The sequence below is a fragment of the Scatophagus argus genome, chromosome 9, assembly GCF_020382885.2.
Source record: "Scatophagus argus isolate fScaArg1 chromosome 9, fScaArg1.pri, whole genome shotgun sequence".
NCBI classification, from domain to species: Eukaryota; Metazoa; Chordata; class Actinopteri; family Scatophagidae; genus Scatophagus; species Scatophagus argus.
Genome location: NC_058501.1, coordinates 24,661,494 through 24,682,042, shown reverse-complemented (window position 1 = coordinate 24,682,042; position 20,549 = coordinate 24,661,494). Strand labels below are relative to the sequence as shown.

Below are 20,549 nucleotides of genomic sequence, written 5' to 3'. Positions count from 1 at the left end.
GCCTCAGACCGGGAACGCCCCCTTCCGCGCGGCGGCGTGTATGAGGGGTAATCAGTGCCTTACAGCGGCCAGGCGGAGCAGGAACATGGTTCATATCTACTGATGTAACTGGTCCCTACCGTTTTTCTTCAGTTGTAACAACACATGACAGCGTGTTGACATTTTTCACTCAAACTAGCCGTAATTAAAGTCCTGGCCTTAAGTACAAATTTGAGTTATTTGTACTTGTACTTGGTGTTTGTATTTGTACATGACACTTCCTGGGGCTACTTCTACTAAAGTGGAGGACTGAAAAACATCAGAAGGACATCAACATGATGCAATAAACATGTCCAAAGCCTGGTTATGGTCACAGCTGCTTTATTATGTGCCTCAGATTTATATTTCAAGATTGATCTTTTATAACGGGATGTGCAGTTAACACATGTCAAAGTTTATATCACCATACAGTAACTGTTCTGGGAAATCAATTAAGAAATGGTTTCAAATAACAATTGATCTCATTGATGTTTTTTGTTTTATTTGGAACTTCCATACAAAATCAACTTGTTCCCATCCCACACGCGGATGAGTTCCAGTAATTTGGGTTTCTCATCCGCAGTTTCTATCACCGAGTGAAATACGCTGTGAGGTTTTCTTCAACCAGTGCTATACTCCTGCTGTACTGTTTCAGTTCTTTTTTTTCTATGAATATATTTCAAACAGATGTGTCAAATGAATTTCCAGCAGTCTACATCCTGACCCATAAGGCTATAAAATGACTCTAAAATGACATATACCAGGACAGAAGACTGTGTCCACATCACACCACCATGTCCTGCCCTTTGGACTGAAGGATGGTCGTGCTGCCCGGTTCATGTGTGTCAACATGCACACACGTCTGTACCAGAAAGATAAAGTCCTCAACCTGTCTGTTCTGGGAAATGAAATCTTTTCTGCGACTTGCTGATAGATAACATTTTGTTAAGACGCAGCCATAACTGTTCCTAGAAGCACGGCCGGGCGCAGACCATCTCGGACTTCAAGAGAAACCACATGTAATATAAGCCTTAACGATGATTTAATTACGGACTTGTATAACGTTCACATACAAAGCATCACATCCTGCCCTTTAAAGTTATAATTTTATTTAAAGCCATGTCTGGTGTGCCCAATGGATATCAGTATTTGATTAGATTACGAGTGGTCTTTTCACAACAAAACAAATTTCTGTGCTCGCAAACTCCAAGGAATTTCTGTCCTAATTCGGTCCATTTCTTTATAGGGATAATTTGTGATAAAAGTGCGTCTAATTATAGAAGAACAGCAGAAAGGCACTCAGTGAACCCTGCTGATTTTCCCAGGCCGTTGACGGATATGGAAACTCCACCGCCTGGCCTGTTTTTATAAAACTGTGAATATGTTTATCATGTCTGACACCCAAGATAAAATGTCGCTACTTTTTCAACAAAAGCAGTTCCAGTGACCTTCACTTTGAGGACACGACACCACAAAATCCAGCATGTAAAATCAAAAAGCTATCTGCATGGCTGTGCCACACATCTGATGTCAGACCTCCAGCCACGCAGCAGGGATAATAGAACCTGAATCCTGCACCATTCATCTTCAGAGTGAAAGCACTGGAGCCCTCAGGATGGCCTTTCATCTGCTTTCACAACATTCATATCATTCATTTATCTGCTCTCATAACATTTGTGATATGTGGAAGGACGCGGGGCCTCTGCAGAGACAGTCGCACGCTGTGTCTCGACAGGCTGGCATTGCCCGTTGCATCTTTTGTTTTCATGCCTCCCGCTCACCAGAGGAGAACCTGAAAGCATGGAGGTTGAAAAGACAGAAGCCTGAGGTGACATTACAGATGCTGCACAGGCTGCACAGCTCAGACAAAAATCCATTCAGCCAGACACAAAGGAGGGAAGAGCTGAGGAATAAATGAAAAGAGAAAAAACCTGAAATGACTTTTCCAATAGAATTGCTGTCCAAAGGTGGACACTTGGATAAGCATTAAGATATTCATCAGTTCTTCAATGAGGACGCAGGAAAGCTGCCTGGTGCTTCCAGCTGCCTCCATCTTCTGCCCTCCATGTTTTACTCAGAGTCTGGACTGATTGTACTGAAATATTCACCGAAACAAAAGCACACAGGATCAGCCTGACAACACGGTGCAGAAACATGAAAACATTAAAAATTAAAATGACGTGTGATGTAAAATGATGTGTTAAGATGTGCATAAATTGCTTTGAATTATAATTGGTCTGATATAATTTTTCTGTTGGTCTGCCCCGACCACACCCACCTCCACCCAGGAAATAATAAAACCTGAAAAATCATTTACTGCCACTCTTAACTATTTAAAACTTCACTGACACACAAGATGAACTTTTTATTTATTAGCAAGCTAATCCACTGAGCGCATGCTAGCTAGCTAACATTGCTACACAACGTAACATGCGTCATCAGATTGTCATTGCTGTAAGCCTTCAGAACAAACTGCATCTGTATGTGAACCAGAGGGGCAGTGCAGTGTTTAACACTGACTGTACCTGCCCAACCATTTGGCTAAGATCATGACTGTGTTTGTGGATGATTATCCTGGACAGTGGTGCGTAGCTGCCTGTCGTAGCATAGCAGTACTTTTAAATGAGATTTCTTTTCAGGTATGTGAATCTTCTGGCTCTGTGTTCAAGTCACTGTCCTGCCAGCTGAATAGTCAACGAGACATTAAAATCACTGGGAATCATCCTCAGGAATATCACCAGCAACCCGAGTGGAAACACAGCAAGGAGACATTTTGTTTCCATCATCACCACTTGATGGACAGACGTGAATTTATCAGTTCATCGTTTAAGCTGAATATGATGGAGTATGTTTGCCATCAATACCAACATTTTGGAGTAGCTATCATTTTAACTGGATTATTCCCTCACCGTCTAACTGTAATGAGGAACAAATTACGCTAATAAAGAAGCTCCTGCCAGCTTGTGTCGCACCAGATGCCTCTCAACTGTCCAAGCATTTAGCTGACACTCTTATCCAGAACCATTCACAACGAGGGCCTCAGGGGAGTGGGCTTAAATGAATTTAAACAGATACAATCTGCCTGTCTGCCGCCGTGAATACGACTGCTGTCTGACTGCCTCGAGCAACACACAGCACATTGTCAGGAGGCCACGGCGAGTTACGTTTGGATCGTAGCCTTTCAGCTCACACTCTTATCCAGAGTTACTCACACTGAGGGCGAGAGCAGGACTACGTCTCGCTCCTCAGATCAGAAACATTACAAGGTGGACATCAATCAAAACAGGAGACGGTGGAGGAAGTGCAGGCCGTTTCCTCCACAGTTAGAAGGTGTCTCGTTTATCGGGACAAAACCTCCATGTTTTTGGTGGATAGCAGGAATCTGCTGCCCTGGCAAGCACACATGAGGGCTGGAATATTTCACATATTTGGAAAATTGCATCTGTGTGCATTATGTTGAGACATGAACATCATCAGCAAACACTCAGAAAAGTCATTAACTACAGGCTGACCAACATAAGATCTGTGCAGCTGCTAAAGGTGCAGCTAACTTTACATCTTAACAAGGTAGCTGTTGTTTGATATTTTGAATTGATAATGTGAATGTGTGACTAAAGCTGCTGAAAACAACCGGAGTAATTCCAAGCTTCAGGTTTTACCTTTGCCTAAAATACCCAGCAGTGTTACTGTGGTCTGCGCTTTGCAGACATGTGCAATGCCAACATTTTATTCTGGCTCAGTATCTTCCATGGAGAGGTCAGTCAGGCAATTTGAAAACTCTGAAAACTGTATCACTGTTGCGTCTTCCCAGTCCCTTATGATTTTAATTCATACATTTAAAAACATGACATTTATGCAAGTGTTCATTTGACTTCACATTCCCAGTAGGCTCATCCACATATATTTTCCATACATCAACGCCAGCTTACTTTATGCAGACAGAACCTGCTGTCTGGAGTAGCAATGTATCACTGTGACAGTAAACTAATAGACACACACACATACACACACAGCGGTCAGTAAGTCAAGGCTGTGACTGTGGTTTCAGAGCGGTGAGAGGACACTGCAGTCTGTTTCTTCCTCTTTTTCAAAGTGTCTGACATATCCGGTTATTCAGACAAATCACCAGCAGGGGACAGCAGAACGTGCTGACGTGACTCTGGGTATCCTTCACCCTCCACAGGGTCAGCAGGTTTACTGAGGTTCTTATCCACAGGCAGGAGTGGCTCTGAATGACTGATTGTGCATGTAAATATAAAGATACTATTAAATTCTTCGTTATCAGTGCTTGGAACAAGCTTGGTTCAAATTCTGATCAAGTACACCTTCAACGAACGAGATGGAAATCATGAAAGAAAGGTTTAGCTGCAAATCTCTCAGCTGATTAGCTGGATGTCACTGGAGCGCACGTGATGCAGCTGACATCAACAGTAGACCAAACTCTGCTTTAAAGGTTCTGCGAATAAAGGAGGTCCGAGGTCGTTGTGCCCTGCTAATATCCCTGTCACAATACAATGGTAATTTTAAAGTGGATATAAACAGATACTAAATGAGAAAGCAGTGCCAGCAATATGTAAGAAAATCAACATGTCAGATATCTGTGGCCAAAAACAAGGCAGTAAGATGAATTTGTTTTGTTTGAAGCGTCTTTAATTACTCAACTTCAGTCAAAAAAAGATGTCATGCGTATTAAGTCCAAAAAAAAAACCAAAAACTTGTGGCTCTTTTCACAAACCTGCTGTGTACTGGATAAGCATAATCTGCCGGTTTTAAAGAGGAAATATTTGTGACTGTGTTCCACTTCCTGTCACATTCTGTCATTATATTTCAGCTTGTCCTGTTTGTGACGACAAGCAGACTGCGTTAATGACGCTACAGGATTAATCCGAATGCTGTTAGTTAATTATTCAACACATCAGAAAGTTAACCACTCTTGGTAATATTTGTGAAAAATTGTGTACATGTACATACTCAGTGTACAATGGTTTAATTTCTGTTTTCAAAATACATTTCATTAAGTTCAGACAGAGATGACAAACATGGCTCTGAGACATAAAAAAACAAAACAAAACAGCATCCTCTAGCGGTCACCACTGGTTAGTACAGCTTATTATTTGAGTCCTTGAAGCTCAGGTTGAGGTTTGAGAAGAAACTGAACAATTTCAGTCCTGCAGCTCAGTTCATTTCCTTCATAAAGCAAAAAGCTGCAGTTAACTTTAACGACGGAATCACAGAAAACTGATGTTTGCATTTCATCAAATGTCAAAAAGTACTTTTTTTATTGAAGTCAACATTTACAACAAATAAAAGTCCATGCATATGTGTGTATATATATTTGCGTGAGACAGAGGAGAGAGAGAGACTGATTACACATGCGATTATTGTGTAGTTCTTATCTCACATCTCACACATCCAATAGCGCCATACTTCACAGGTGCTCCAGAACCAGGTCTTCGAGATTGATAAGTCTGTGGTAAAATACACACAAACGCTCGGAACGTACCGATTGTTCGATCTGTCTGGATGCGGATTCCAGTTACTACAAAACAACACAAGAGACTTCTGGTGAATTTAGTGATGGTGGAAGAATCTAAGACAGTTCTGGGTTGACTGCGTTTATGCAAACATGTGTTAGCTCTGAGACTGGTAGGCTGGTAACTTGTCCAGAGTGTAGACTCACGAAAAAGACACAACTCGTGTTCATGTACACAAATCCCGTAGAGTTTACTTTGGGACTATTTATCTCAAGGAAATTCAATCGAATGCAACTGGACTTAGTTATTTGTCTCTGAAGACGTTTCACCTCTCATCCAAGAGGCTTCATCAGTTCATGCTCGCTTGACTAGGCTGGGACTACTAGTCCCCTACTAGTCAGAGACTTCAGAGACAAATAACTAAGTCCAGTTGCATTCGATTGAATTTCCTTGAGATAACCATGACCTGGATGAATGAGAATATTCACAGGCTCTTTGGGACTATTTCACAAACTACATGGCAAGAAGACATCACAGTGTAATATAGAATTGCCAATGCGCTCCAACAGTACATCACTGATTGTCACAATTGTTAAAAGTGGCTTACGTATAGTGCAAGGTGCCTCCATCCACCAGTGTCCACGTCCACTGGTAGGATAGTCGATCCCCTCTCAAGCCCATCCATACATTGAAAGCACCTCCCACATTACGGAGAAAAGTCTGCTGGGAAGGAAGTGTAGGTGAAACACTTTATCCCCTGTGGTCAGTGAGTTCAACCAAGTGAGCTGGCTGCAGAGTAACGCAGTATGTCAGGTTTAAAACAGAAATATCACCTCCTCTTCTTTGTTACTGAACGTCACCAAATGAGCTCCTTTGCGTTTGCAGTCACGGTTGGCGTAGTCCCAGCTGTTTTTGGAAGAGGAAACCTGGTAACAGGTGCACCTGTATGGAAACCATCCCTGGGGACAGCTTTTGCTGTTAGGTCCTGCTCAGGAACAAGCAGAGGACAGGACACGTCAGGACAAGAACATGACAAAACACAAGGCAGAAAGAAGTACAACACGTTACATAAGAAAAAGCAAAGCAGGACAGTGAAGGACAAAACCAGAAAGAGGACGAGACAGGAAAGAACGGCCTGAGCATGGACAGTGATGTGGTGAGACAAGGCAGGACAGGACAGGACACAACGGCAAAACGGGAACAGGAGAAATGAAAAGTCTGGGCAGGATGAGTCAAACAACAGGACATCACAGGACATTAAACAAAGCTGACTATTAAGGCTGCTATCAGTCTGTCAGACGTTCCAAAATTACTCAGAAATGTTAGTGTTAACTATTAGACACCATGGATATTACATATTAGATACCACAGAAATTAAATCAAGTCCCTGCCTTGAGACTGAAGAAGCTGGTCTTTCTCTTGTTGGAGCTGGTGATTATCCTGCAGCAGCTGATCTTTCTCTTGTTTCAGATTGTTGTTGACCTGATTTAGTTTGTTTTTCTCTTGAATCAGCTGATCTTTTTCTTGTTTCAGATTGTTTTTGTCCTGATTTAATTTGTTTTTCTCTTGAATCAGCTGATTTTTCTCTTGATTCAGATTGTTTTTGTCCCGATTTAGTTTGTTTTTCTCTTGAATCAGCTGATTTTTCTCTAGATTCAGATTGTTGTTCTCTTCAATCAGCTGATTTTTCTCTTTTTTCAGATTGTTTTTGTCCTGATTTAATTTGTTTTTCTCTTGAATCAGCTGATCTTTCTCTAGATTCAGATTGTTTTTCTCTTGAATCAGCTGATCTTTCTCTTGTTTTAATTTGTTTTTGTCCTGATTTAGTTTGTTTTTCTCTTGAATCAGCTGATTTTTCTCTCTTCGCAGTCGATCTTCCTCTTGAAGCAGTAAAACTTTCTCTTGTTTCAGATTGTTGTTCTCTTGGAGCAGCTGATCTTTCTCTTGTTTTAATTTGTTTTTGTCCTGATTTAGTTTGTTTTTCTCTTGAAGCAGCTGATCTCTCTCTAAAATCAGATCTCTGATGACACCTGACATGGTAGTGAAATTACAAGTCGGGAAGTCGTCGGACCTGTTGGAACACTCGGCTACAGGGAAGGAAAACAGATGAAGAGTCAGTGGTTTCTGATGTTTCGCATTTCAAGGAATTTCAGTATTTGGGGAAATACACATATTTACTTTGTTGCTGAGAGCTAAATGAGAAGATTGCCATCCCTCTAATAGACAGAAGTATGGAGCCGAGAGGTGGTTAGCTTTAATGCGTTAGCATTAATGAGCTAATCTGCTAGCTGATCACTGCTGGTTGTGAAGTCTGTGTTACCTACAGTAACAGATTCCACTGGCTGCTGTTTTATGAGTTATATAAAGAAATGTTAAAACTGACAAATTACACTTGAACTGAAAATGACGTTTATTGTCCATTTCCAGCGGAAGTCTTTATGCGGTGTCTACGTTGCCGCCCACAACGTGCTAAAAATACATACAATTGACTTAATTTTCAGTTAGGCTTTCATTAGCTGGACGGAAGATTCACTTTGTGAAATCTGTAATAAGGTCCAATGAGTGTATTTGTTTTCGCGGTGTGAAGAGGAAGATGGGCGCCGAAACTCACCAGTTTGTGGCAAAATAAAAAGATTAAGGGCCAACTGTATGAGGCACAGCAGGACAAAGCTGATTCCAACCAAACAGAAGATCTTTGACCGTCCTGCATGTGGACAAGAACACACAGCATTATTCTGTTATCAGAAAGATGAAGTTGTACTAATGACTCAATGTGTTTTCTGGCACTCAAATCCAGCTTCGTCTTTGCTTGTTTATTTATTTATTTATTGTCCTTTTTAAGATCTGGCTTTACTAAGCCCCTTTAATTTTCAGCTACCTCAAATATGAGAAGAGACAAACATCCAGTCATGCACATATCTACACCTGCAGGCAATTCAGAGTCAACAGTTCACCTAACCGGCTTGTTTCTGGACTGTGGGATGAACCCGAACAGAAAGAAATGAAAATGTGACTCGCGTCTTTATGGTTAAATTGCTGTAATTATTGTTATTGGTATTAGAAATAAAATGTGTCCTAAAGTGTTTTCAAAGATAACACAAAGACAAAGAAATTGCCTGAAATCAGACTGAACTGTTAGCACTTTGTTTCCATCTCCAGTCAGCTTATTGGAGTGGACGGATTCAAAGGTCTGGACTCTCATAAGTGCAGGGAAATTTGTGCTCTGGATGTGTCCGTTGCTGGATGATCTTTACACGTGGAACAAGAGCAACGCAAGTTCAACAAGGAAGCATGCGAACCAATACATTAAGAAATATCTAATCTTGATCTGGACTGAGCTGGAGATAAACTCAAAAACACAGAACTACAGAAGATATACTGACCTGAGCCACACATGTCTCTGTGCTCCTGTCTGTTGCTTCTTCCATCAGCTGGTGAATTGACGTACTGTCTTACCTCCATCTCTCTGACAGCAACTGTTGTTCTTTTCACCAAGTTTGTGTGAGGATATATAAAAGCTCATCATTCCCTATTTTTACCACTTGATGCAAGAAAAGAGAGGATTATGTCACCAACCACAGACACCAACAAAAAGACGTACATGCAAAACTTAGATGACAAGATAAAGACAGTACTGACAAGACAAATGGACTGCAGTCCCATACAATAGCTTACAAAAATGATTAGCTTTTCCAAGCTGATGCTTTTCACTTGCAGCAAACAACTTTCCACCAAAAGACTAAAATTTTGCTGATTTGAACATCCAGTTACCATGTAGCAGGTCAAAGAAAAGAGGTACAAAACTCATGTTATTTATGTGTCTGGATTTTGGGCAACAAACAGAACAAGTAGGAACTCGCAGGAGCCAGTGTGCTCGCACAAAGCTCTGGAAACAAAACATGCTGAAGCGATCACTGATAAAACGAGCTGCCGACACCACCGCTAACTGAAGTCAACACGGAGGCGTTAAAATTACAACGGACCCTCAAATGCTCACTAGATAATGACTCATTGAGCAACTTCACCCTTGCAGGTTTATTAGCTTGTGTGCAACATGTTCTCTCACATTAGTAAGTTGTGGGCACTACAATAGGACGTGAAATCATAGGTTGTTATCTCATATGGAAGTGCACCAGCGTTAGTGGGAGACAAGCAGCTGCATTTTGTTTTCTGGTGCCTTAAAAAAATGAATCAGTTCTTTCATTTTAACATCATTAGCTTATCACTTTCTCATCAAGCAGTGCTTGGACTGCCATCACAAACATAAACACAAAATACAATTTGAACAAACACAAAATATTCATAGTCATCCCCAATTTACCAGTGCATGTGTTTGTTGCTATTGAGCAAATGTTAGCATACACTGAGCAAGGTGGCAACTGGTTCGCCTCAGCCCCACCCACGCAACATATTTCATGATCACAGCCTAATTTATTGTCACGTGGCCGAGTAAATTAACCAGGAGAAACAAAGAAATGTATATGGTAACTGAGTGCTCGAGGTTTGGCTTAAACCCTGCAAGGCATTTCCAAAGAGTTTAATTTCACAGGCAGTTAAACTGGTTTGCATGGTCTGATGGTCTTAAGTTCTCATTTTCTGTATGTATTTGTAATGCACAAAAGTAAGCAAATGTTCCAGCTGATGCCATCTTCAGTCTGCAGGCACATCAACAGTCACAGCCTCTTTTCCAATATGATGAATTTCTGCAAAACGATTGAAAATGACTAAACATTTTTTATTCGCAGTATTTTGTTGAGATCTTTAACTACATCATCTCTTGTTTTCAACAGTGTTCAAACCCGAGAAATCCCTGATTTTATCCAAGCTAACGGTGTGTTTTGTTTGCTCAGCTGTCACTGTAGTTTCTGGGAGAGTCAGCTGAACAGTGAATTCAGCAGCTCCCACGATCCCACACTACTTATGTCTTTTGTTTTGTTTTTAATGAGAGACTCCCTGTGGCAGAAAACATGTACAGTGTGTTCAAATCATGTCAGGAGCAAATAATTAGAAGCACAAAGGAAAAAGCACACTGTAATCATGAAATGTCAAGAAGTACATTACAATAAACAAGCCCTTAAAGTCAACATTTACAGCAAATAAAATGTACATGTATGTGCACGTGATACATATTTATCTGTGTGTTACAGAGCAGAGAGAGAGACAGACTGAGTGTAGATGTGACTGTTGTACGAGTCTCATCGACAGAACATAAAGCTGGTGCGCTGCTACATCTCACACATCCAGTAGTGCTGTTCTTCACAGGTGCTCCAGAACCAGGTCTTCAAGGACGATGAGTCCCCGGCAACATACGCACAAATGCTGTCCATACACCCACTGTTTGACTGATCTGGATGCAGATTCCAGTTACTACAAAACAACACAAGAGACTTTTGGTCAATTTAGTGATGGTGGAAGAATCTAAGACAGTTCTTGGTTGACTGCGTTTATGTAAACATGTGTTAGCTCTGAGACTGGTAGGCTGGTAACTTGTCCAGAGTGTAGACTCATTAAAAAGATCCATGAACACAAATCCAAAGCTTTGTACTGTGTGAATGCTTCAAAAGCTGTCTTGACACTATGTGGCAACAGGAGATCACAGCGTAAAACAGAATTGCCAATGCGCTCCAACAGGACATCACTGTTGGTCATAAACATTCAAAGTTTCTTACGTATAAGACAGGGCGCCACCATCCATCAGTGTCCACGTCCACTGCGAGCCCACCGCCTCTCGTTCCCCTCTCACGCCCATCCATACATCGAAAGCACCTCCCACATTACGGAGAAAAGTCTGCTGGGAAGGAAGTGTAGGTGAAACACTTTATCCACTGTGGTCAGTGAGTTCAACCAAGTGAGCTGGCTGCAGAGTAACACAGTATGTCAGGTTTAAAACAGAAATATCACCTCCTCTTCTTTGTTACTGAACGTCACCAAATGAGCTCCTTTGCGTTTGCAGTCACGGTTGGCGTAGTCCCAGCTGTTTGTGTAAGAGGAAACCTGGTAACAGGTGCACCTGTATGGAAACCATCCCTGGGGACAGCTTTTGCTGTTCAGTCCTGCTCAGGAACAAGCACAGGACAGGACACGTCAGGACAAGAACATGACAAAACACAAGGCAGAAAGAAGTACAACACGTTACATAAGAAAAAGCAAAGCAGGACAGTGAAGGACAAAACCAGAAAGAGGACGAGACAGGAAAGAACGGCCTGAGCATGGACAGTGATGTGGTGAGACAAGGCAGGACAGGACAGGACACAACGGCAAAACGGGAACAGGAGAAATGAAAAGTCTGGGCAGGATGAGTCAAACAACAGGACATCACAGGACATTAAACAAAGCTGACTATTAAGGCTGCTATCAGTCTGTCAGACGCTCCAAAATAACTCAGAAATGTTAGTGTTAACTATTAGACACTATGGATATTACATATTAGATACTACAGAAATTAAATCAAGTCCCTGCCTTGAGACTGAAGAAGCTGGTCTTTCTCTTGTTGGAGCTGGTGATTATCCTGCAGCAGCTGATCTTTCTCTTGTTTCAGATTGTTTTTGTCCTGATTTAGTTTGTTTTTCTCTTGAATCAGCTGATTTTTCTCTTGAATCAGCTGATTTTTCTCTTGATTCAGATTGTTTTTCTCTTGAAGCAGCTGATCTTTGTCTCGAAGAAGCTGATCTTTCTCTTGCTTCAGTTGTTTTCTATATTGATTCATTTTATTTTTCTCTTGAAGAAACTGATCTTTCTCTTGAAGCAATAGAAGGTTTTCTTGCTTCAGCTTGTCCTTCTTTTGATTCAGTTTTTTGTTCTCTTCAATCAGCTGATTTTTCTCTTTTTTCAGATTGTTTTTGTCCCAATTTAGTTTGTTTTTCTCTTGAATCAGCTGATCTTTGTCTCGAAGAAGCTGATCTTTGTCTTGTTTCAGATTGTTGTTGACCTGATTTAGTTCGTTTTTCTCTTGAATCAGCTGATCTTTCTCTTGATTCAGATTTTTGTTCTCTTCAATCAGCTGATTTTTCTCTTTTTTCAGATTGTTTTTGTCCCGATTTAGTTTGTTTTTCTCTTGAATCAGCTGATCTTTCTCTAGATTCAGATTGTTTTTCTCTTGGAGCAGCTGATCTTTCTCTTGTTTTAATTTGTTTTTGTCCTGATTTAGTTCGTTTTTCTCTTGAATCAGTTGATCTTTCTCTTGATTCAGATTTTTGTTCTCTTCAATCAGCTGATTTTTCTCTTTTTTCAGATTGTTTTTGTCCCGATTTAGTTTGTTTTTCTCTTGAATCAGCTGATCTTTCTCTCTTCGCAGTCGATCTTCCTCTTGAAGCAGTAAAACTTTCTCTTGTTTCAGTTTGTCTTTCTCTTGTTTCAGATTGTTTTTCTCTTGGAGCAGCTGATCTTTCTCTTGTTTCAGTTTGTCTTTCTCTTGTTTCAGATTGTTTTTCTCTTGAAGCAGCTGATCTCTCTCTAAAATCAGATCTCTGATGACACCTGACATGGTAGTGAAATTACAAGTCGGGAAGTCGTCGGACCTGTTGGAACACTCGGCTACAGGGAAGGAAAACGGATGAAGAGTCAGTGGTTTCTGATGTTTCGCATTTCAAGGAATTTCAGTATTTGGGGAAATACACATATTTACTTTGTTGCTGAGAGCTAAATGAGAAGATTGCCATCCCTCTAATAGACAGAAGTATGGAGCCGAGAGGTGATTAGCTTTAATGCGTTAGCATTAATGAGCTAATCTGCTAGCTGATCACTGCTGGTTGTGAAGTCTGTGTTACCTACAGTAACAGATTCCACTGGCTGCTGTTTTATGAGTTATATAAAGAAATGTTGAAACTGACAAATTACACTTGAACTGAAAATGACGTCTACGTTGCCGCCCACAACGTGCTAAAAATACATACAACTGACTTAATTCTCAGTTAGGCTTTCATTAGCTGGACGGAAGATTCACTTTGTGAAATCTGTAATAAGGTCCAATGAGCGTATTTGTTGTCGCGGTGTGAAGAGGAAGATGGGCGCTGAAACTCACCAGTTTGTGGCAAAATAAAAAGATTAAGGGCCAACTGTATGAGGCACAGCAGGACAAAGCTGATTCCAATCAAACAGAAGATCTTTGACCGTCCTGCATGTGGACAAGAACACACAGCATTATTCTGTTATCAGAAAGATGAAGTTGTACTAATGACTCAATGTGTTTTCTGGCACTTAGAGCAAATCCAGCTTCGTCTTTGCTTGTTGTTTATTTATTTATTGTCCTTTTTAAGATCTGGCTTTACTAAGCCCCTTTAATTTTCAGTTACCTCAAATATGAGAAGACACAAACATCCATTCATGCACATATCTACACCTGCAGGCAATTCAGAGTCAACAGTTCACCTAACCGGCTTGTTTCTGGACTGTGGGATGAACCCGAACAGAAAGAAATGAAAATGTGACTCGCGTCTTTATGGTTAAATTATTGATCTGAACTGAACGGTACAATATAATTATTGTTAATGGTATTAGAAATAAAATGTGTCCTAAAGTGTTTTCAAAGATAACACAAAGACACAGAAATTGCCTGAAATCAGACTGAACTGTTAGCACTTTGTTTCCATCTCCAGTCAGCTTATTGGAGTGGACGGATTCAAAGGTCTGGACTCTCATAAGTGCAGGGAAATTTGTGCTCTGGATGTGTCCGTTGCTGGATGATCTTTACACGTGGAACAAGAGCAACGCAAGTTCAACAAGGAAGCTTGCGAACCAATACATTAAGAAATATCTAATCTTGATCTGGACTGAGCTGGAGATAAACTCAAAAACACAGAAACACAGAAGATATACTGACCTGAGCCACACATGTCTCTGTGCTCCTGTCTGTTGCTTCTTCCATCAGCTGGTGAATTGACATACTGTCTTACCTCCATTTGGTCTTGAACCAAAATTTAAACACCAACTGCCTCTCTGGTGTTCGTGTGTGGATATATAAGCTCATCAGCTCATCACAAACTGACAATTGTGTCACCAACCACAGACAACCAAAAAAAGCACTCATGTCAAAGTTGGATGACAACGTAAAGACGGTACTGACAAAACAAAAACAGTTCCGCACATTAACATACATACACACTGTAGAGGAGGATTGAAATTTCATAGAACTTTAAATTTAAATTTATTGGACTTGAGTGAGATCGCGCCACAAGCTGTCTGCCACTGAACCTGACCTCTGAGACAATTTTAATGTAAATATCAGCTCTAAAATGGCTTGCTGGTCAGTTCAGTGCACCAGCAGACAGACGCTGGCCAGCTGGGGTGCAATATATTAAAGTTATTCATTATCAGAGGCTGACAGACAAATTTCTGACTGCTTACTTCAAGAACAGTAAATATTTTTTTGCACACACAAATGATTATACTTTTACCACAAAATCTAAAACCCTTTCAATACTAACTTTCAACATCAAATTAAGTTACCAATTTTATCTTTTTAAGTATCTTGTCCTCATAGAACTGACTTTAGCTGATGTCAAATGAAAAGGCGGCGCACCCTCCACCAGGCGGAGCTGTTTGAAGACCTGACAACATGTTGGCCACGTCTCACTGCGCAGAGGCTGGCAGATGAAAACTGAACACATGAGCTAAATGTTGCATCAGCCTCACGGTGACAAAGTCGTACGCCGAACTCCCAAATCTTTCTGGAAAAAACAGTCCAGATATCAGATCAGAGACTGGTTTATCTGCACCAGCTATTTTTCAAATTTCATTTGATAGTAGTTTCTTCTGAAAACAGCATCCGCACACACACACGCACACGTTCTAGCAGCATCCTGTCAGGCTATTATTTTACTTCCCTTATGACCACAAATTCTGCATTAAAGTATTTAAAGATTCTGTGTGTACTCCAGTTTTGTACACTTTGCATCACGCTGTTTCTGTCAAGATTTCAAAACTTCAGCAGTCAAAGTGCAACAACCAGATCAGCTGGATCAGTCTTTAAACACACAGCGACAAAAAGCACACACAGACATTAATCTTAAATTCAGCAGAGTCATATTATAATGTAGAACAAGCAATGATGAATCACATGTATACACAGAGGTGTAAACTGTGTATTTGCATGTGTGGGTGGTGTGTCACTTCATCTCCTTCTCACACACCCAGAGGTGGGCGTCTCCACAGGAGGCCTGGACCCACGTCACCAGACCGTTGGAGGACTGTTGGGAATAGGCACAGTAAAGCTGTCGATCATCTGGCTGCAGCTGGATCCTTCCACTGTGAAACAGCACACCACATTTCATCAGTCATCATCTACATCGAACTCAGTGTGGGTTCAGATGACATCATTATCTTATGATGAACTTCAGCTTGTTTGCACTTTGGGTGAATTTGGAAGCTTACTGTTGCTTTAACAAACCTCTGGTCAAACAGAAAACCCTTTAGAGTTAGAGATAATTAGAGTTAAACTGTACAGGCAACATTACCGAAATCATTTTCTCTGAATCTGACATAGTGGACAAATGTTTTTTCATCCCAGGAGTTCATACACGCTCTGCTTTGTGTCGAAATCCATGTTAGTCATGGTAGAGAAGCCTTATGATTACACTTCCACAATCCTTACGGGTCAGTCAGTGGGCTGCTGTCCACCCATGTCCATAACTTCCGTCCGTTCACTTGTTGAGCCTTCAAGCCGATCCACATGACAGAACTTCCCAAAGTGTGGAGAACTTGCTGTTGGGAGGGATTTGTGATGTGGTTGTGATTTTGATATGTTTTATCAAAAAAGGGGCAACAGCACTTGATGTTTATCCTCTTAATGAAGTGCTTAAACCTGCTTAAACATTGCAAACCATGCGTGAAAGAAATCATAAATACCTCTTCACTTTCACTGTCTAAAATCACCAGATAAGCTCCTTTGGCCACACAGTCTTCACTGGCATACATCCAGTCCTTTGTCCCTGTGGACAGCTGGTAACAGCTGGACATGACTGGCGTCCAACCCAGGGGACAGCTTTGGAGTTTTTGTTCTGCTCAGAAACAGGACGGGACAAACAGAGCCAAGGCACAGAAAGGCAGAAGAGGAGACGAGGTGGGACAGGAAAGGACAGGGAAGAACGAGACGAAGAACATTTGGACGGTCCAGCACTTCAAAGCAAGAAACTGATCAACTGTTTCTCTAGAAAAACATCAGCGCTCACCAATTTCCAAAAGCCTCGCAGACATCCTTTCTGTTTCATGTCGAAGTAGGCGGAGCTTGTTCTTTAACATCACATTATCTCTGGTCAGGAAGTCATTATTGGCCTGTAACTCCTTCTCCAGCAGGGTGACATTACAGATGAGATCAGACCTGTTCCAAAACCCAGCTAGGAAGGAGAAGGAAAGATGTTTTGAGGAAGTAAAAAAAACAAAGCTTTTTTCAGTCATTAATAATTTCTCTTAACATTTACAAAACAGTGAGGCTGCTGGTGCTACACTCTGAAAACCTTTACAGGCAGGATTATTAAAACTTAACACTGACATTGTGGGATCCCAACCACACATTCCTCACACGTTCAGCTCTTCAAATGGGTTTTCCTCAGACGTTTTCAGACCCGGAAACCTTTTCATAGCTCTAAGAAAGAAACCACCTTTAATTGTATCCGCACTGCAAGAACTAACGACGATCACAGTTCTAAGAGTGCCGGTTTGAAGATGTTTCACCGAGCTGCCGAACTTTGCCTCTGCTGTGCGATATGGAGGATGTAGGCTCATACTCACTTTCGTGGAGCCGAAGAGCAACATTGAGGACTGACTGCATGATGCACAGCAGGCCAAAACTGACTCCAACCACCCACAAGACTTTGGACGGTCCTACAAGACAACACACACACACGTCAAATGCAATGCTTGTATTGCCCCCTCTAACTGCTGACAGCTCAGCAGAGAGGCTGTTCTGTAACCACAATGTGGCTCAATCAAATGCCTCTTAATGTGTACAGATTTTCATTGCTTCATTGTTGACACCAAGGGTCTTTTCTATCTATTCCAAAATGATGGGACCATCCACAGCATCACGGCATTGAGGAAGGCTCTTCATAGGTCTGATTTGCTTTGCGCCTCACAGAAACGTACCTCAAAGTGCCTCAACAAAGAGAGCCTTAAACATCTAACTAAATAAAACCAATGGTCACAGACAGCATCAATCATCAAACTTGTCTCAGGTGGACACATGTATTTACGAATGTTCTGGATACTTCCTGTACCTGTTACTGCTATTTGTGTTGACCATAAAATGATGGAAGCTGGAACAGATAGAAAACAGATAGAAACACTCACATAGTTAAAAAACTTTGTTCTGACCTGAATGGCAGTTTTCTCTTTCATCTGGGTGACTGGTCCCTTCACAAGCTGGTGAGTTGACGTAGTGTCCCATGTCCATTCTCCTGACAGTGACCCCGCTGTACAATCTGCAGTCTGTCTGGTCGTCGCCACCAGCTGCCTCTCTGGTCTGGGTGTGGGTACACATTCATCGTCACACGTCTAAGACTTCCAAGGTCTCAGTGAAAGTTGCGTCATCAAACCACAGATAAGGAAGAACTGATCAGTGTTGACTCAGTAACCAGAGAATTGGGTAAAAGCATCTAAGGAGTCCTCAGTGGACATTTAGGTAAAGACGCAGAGGCTGTCCTCCTGCAGTAAATTCTGTCTAACTGGTGATTCAATGTGACTCAAACATTTGGTGTCTGGACACTCAAAGAAGATTAAAAAAGCAGAACATAATCAAGTTCAGTGAATCTTTCAGAGGAAATGTGACTGTTTTGGCAGTGATGAGTGACAACAAGTCATAGCTAACTGATGGAGCTGTTGCAGCTGTTCAGCCTCTCTGTTGCTCTTTCTGAGGTTCCTTCCACTCTGAGTTTTTCTGTCCTTTTCCTTAGTGAGAATCAGTCTGACGTGAGTGCACGAGCTTGAACACGTCTATGTGGGCCATCAATGCTTTTAGCTGAGGGGCTACAGTGGACCCTACAGCTTAAAGAAAGAGTCTAAATAACGTCTTTCCAAATCACTTCAGGAAGTTGGTGCTTCTGGAAACTTGGATTGTGCCAGATGAGCTGATGTCAGTTCAAGTTTTTTGTTTTACTTTTTAATGTTTTGAATTCGCAATGCTGTTTTGCCATGAAATTTCAGAAACATTTTGTGGATGAAGAAATTTCACCTGGCTTTCCATTGACTAGTGAAGTGATGATAATAATTGAATTGTCTTTTTTTTTTTTTTTTAAGTGAACTGTTCCTTTAAGTTAAATTTTGATGCAAGACTCTTACTTGTAGCAAAGTATTTTAAATCATGGTAGTAGTATTTTTACTAAAGTAAAAGATCAAAGTACTCCTTCCACTATTTCCAATTTAATCTGTGGCATCTGTCTTTGATGAACTTCTCTGACAATAATGAGACAATCAGAAAGTCAAATGGTGCAACGAAACTCCTGTGCAAACCTTATTTTTTAAAGTAAATTTTGAAATTAAAGTTGAGATCCAGCAGGTGACAAATAAGGCTCCATTATGTGTAAACAGGATCAATATAGTAAATTAGTGGCACAGCAATGAAAACCTTTCCAGAACACTTGGTGTAAAACCCAGCTGAATGTGTGTGTTATTGTCGTGTATCTTCAAACTTTATAAATCTAAGTGTCAAATTCAAGTAAATTTAAGGCAGAAATCAGGTGGTTTAAACAATAAAAAAGCTGTATTGTCACAGCTGCTTGGCTCATAATAAACCGCTCAGTGAAACACATGTACCTGCACTCAGCAGAGGAAAGGACGCTCACAGCGAATGCAAACCCTGCTGTGAGCTCAGAGAGGCAGATTCTCCACCCACATGCCTGCAGATACACGCACATCACACATCTCAGCAAATGTGAAATCAGCAACTGGCTGTCGTGTCGTGCTTTCATCTTGCCTCTGCCATTTGGAACTCACTCTGTGCCCCTCGTGTCCCACCAGCGTGAGGATGACTTGGCTCACTGTGCCTTCAGTGCTGCTGCTGGTGATGCTGAGCGTGTCGTCTGCCCAGGACAAAGGTTAGTGAGGACAAGTGAAGGGAAACCAGGCTGCTAGCAGTGATAAAAGGCCTGTAATCACAGTGTGATTTTCAAGTTCCTGGACTGACAGAAGAGAGCATTTTTCTGTTTGTTTGACATTCTGAGTCAATATTTTGTCAAATTTCAGTCTCTCTTGATTTCTTGATTTATTTTTTGTACAGGAATGTGTTGCGTGTGTGAGTGTGTGTGCAGAAGGCACAGGACGTGCAAAGGGTAAATGTGGCATTCAAATAGTGAGTCAAGTAGGTCAGTGAGCTTTGTGCTTTTTTGTTGTTCAATTATTGGTTCAATCGTCGGCACGTGTTAAAAATGGAAAATTTGTGTCCATGTACACGAATCCTAAAGATCAAATGTTGTAAGTATTTCACAATCTGAATTATTATAAACTTTTAACCAAAATGACAATCTTTCCTTAACCTTAGCCAAAGTGAATCCTACAGATTCAAGTTTGTGGCAGAAGAAATGTGGTCCATGCTGATAGTTGAAAGTTCACTTCCAGAAACTTCCGTGATTTTGTGTTGTATGGTTTCGTATCACATGTGTATTGTCAGTTTGATCAGTTGGTATTTTCACTGTAAGTCCTCCAGAGTGAAGTATTTGGTAACAGCAGCTTCCCCAGCAGTGTGTAAATGCTTGTTAGTCCTGAACCTGCAGCCTAAAGTAGACCTAAATGTTGCTGCAGTATTTATTTGCCACATATTGTCTTTATTTAATTTATGCTGTAAAATAGGGCAGAAACTTCATGATTGACAGCTCAGCGCCGCTCCTGATTGGCTCAGGTGGGTTTATGGGTGGGCATTCCATACTGTGGCTCCACATCCTGATCACTGCTGCACAGTCTCTGGCTCAAAAGGATGTCATGAGAATGAGATGTGTCAGCCATCTTTGTAAATATCAGTAGCTCGCACGTACAACCCAAGAAAGCCTCAACTCCTGGTTTTTGCCGTTTAGTATTTGTGTATATTTTAATAAATGAGAATGTGTTAATTAGTAACCTTAAAATCCACCGGTG

The 20,549-nt window shown here is 41.1% G+C and overlaps 1 protein-coding gene across 4 annotated transcripts; it reads right to left on the bottom strand.

The window, feature by feature from the left end:
* Positions 1-4,786: 4,786 nt before the first annotated feature.
* On the bottom strand, positions 4,787-18,674 carry LOC124064344 (trichohyalin-like). Of its 4 annotated transcripts, none has more exons than XM_046398719.1 (8): positions 11,394-11,541; positions 11,162-11,280; positions 8,876-10,859; positions 8,104-8,196; positions 6,884-7,579; positions 6,326-6,477; positions 6,100-6,212; positions 4,787-5,557 (listed from the first exon to the last, which is right to left on the bottom strand). In XM_046398719.1, the coding sequence occupies exons 3-8, from the start codon at positions 8,952-8,954 to the stop codon at positions 5,416-5,418; spliced, it is 1,275 nt and encodes a 424-aa protein (XP_046254675.1). In that variant the 5' UTR covers positions 8,955-10,859; positions 11,162-11,280; positions 11,394-11,541; the 3' UTR covers positions 4,787-5,415. The 4 variants fall into 4 exon arrangements, with proteins under 4 accessions (XP_046254675.1, XP_046254673.1, XP_046254674.1 ...); XM_046398720.1 differs by lacking the exons at positions 4,787-5,557; positions 6,100-6,212; positions 6,326-6,477; ... (3 more) ...; positions 11,162-11,280; positions 11,394-11,541 and adding exons at positions 11,953-13,025; positions 13,513-15,157; positions 15,620-15,734; ... (3 more) ...; positions 17,217-17,309; positions 17,799-18,674; XM_046398717.1 differs by lacking the exons at positions 4,787-5,557; positions 6,100-6,212; positions 6,326-6,477; positions 6,884-7,579; positions 8,104-8,196 and adding exons at positions 11,952-13,025; positions 13,513-13,605; positions 14,311-15,585 and having other exon boundaries at positions 9,015-10,859; positions 11,394-11,545.
* Between the last annotated feature and the right edge of the window lie 1,875 nt (positions 18,675-20,549).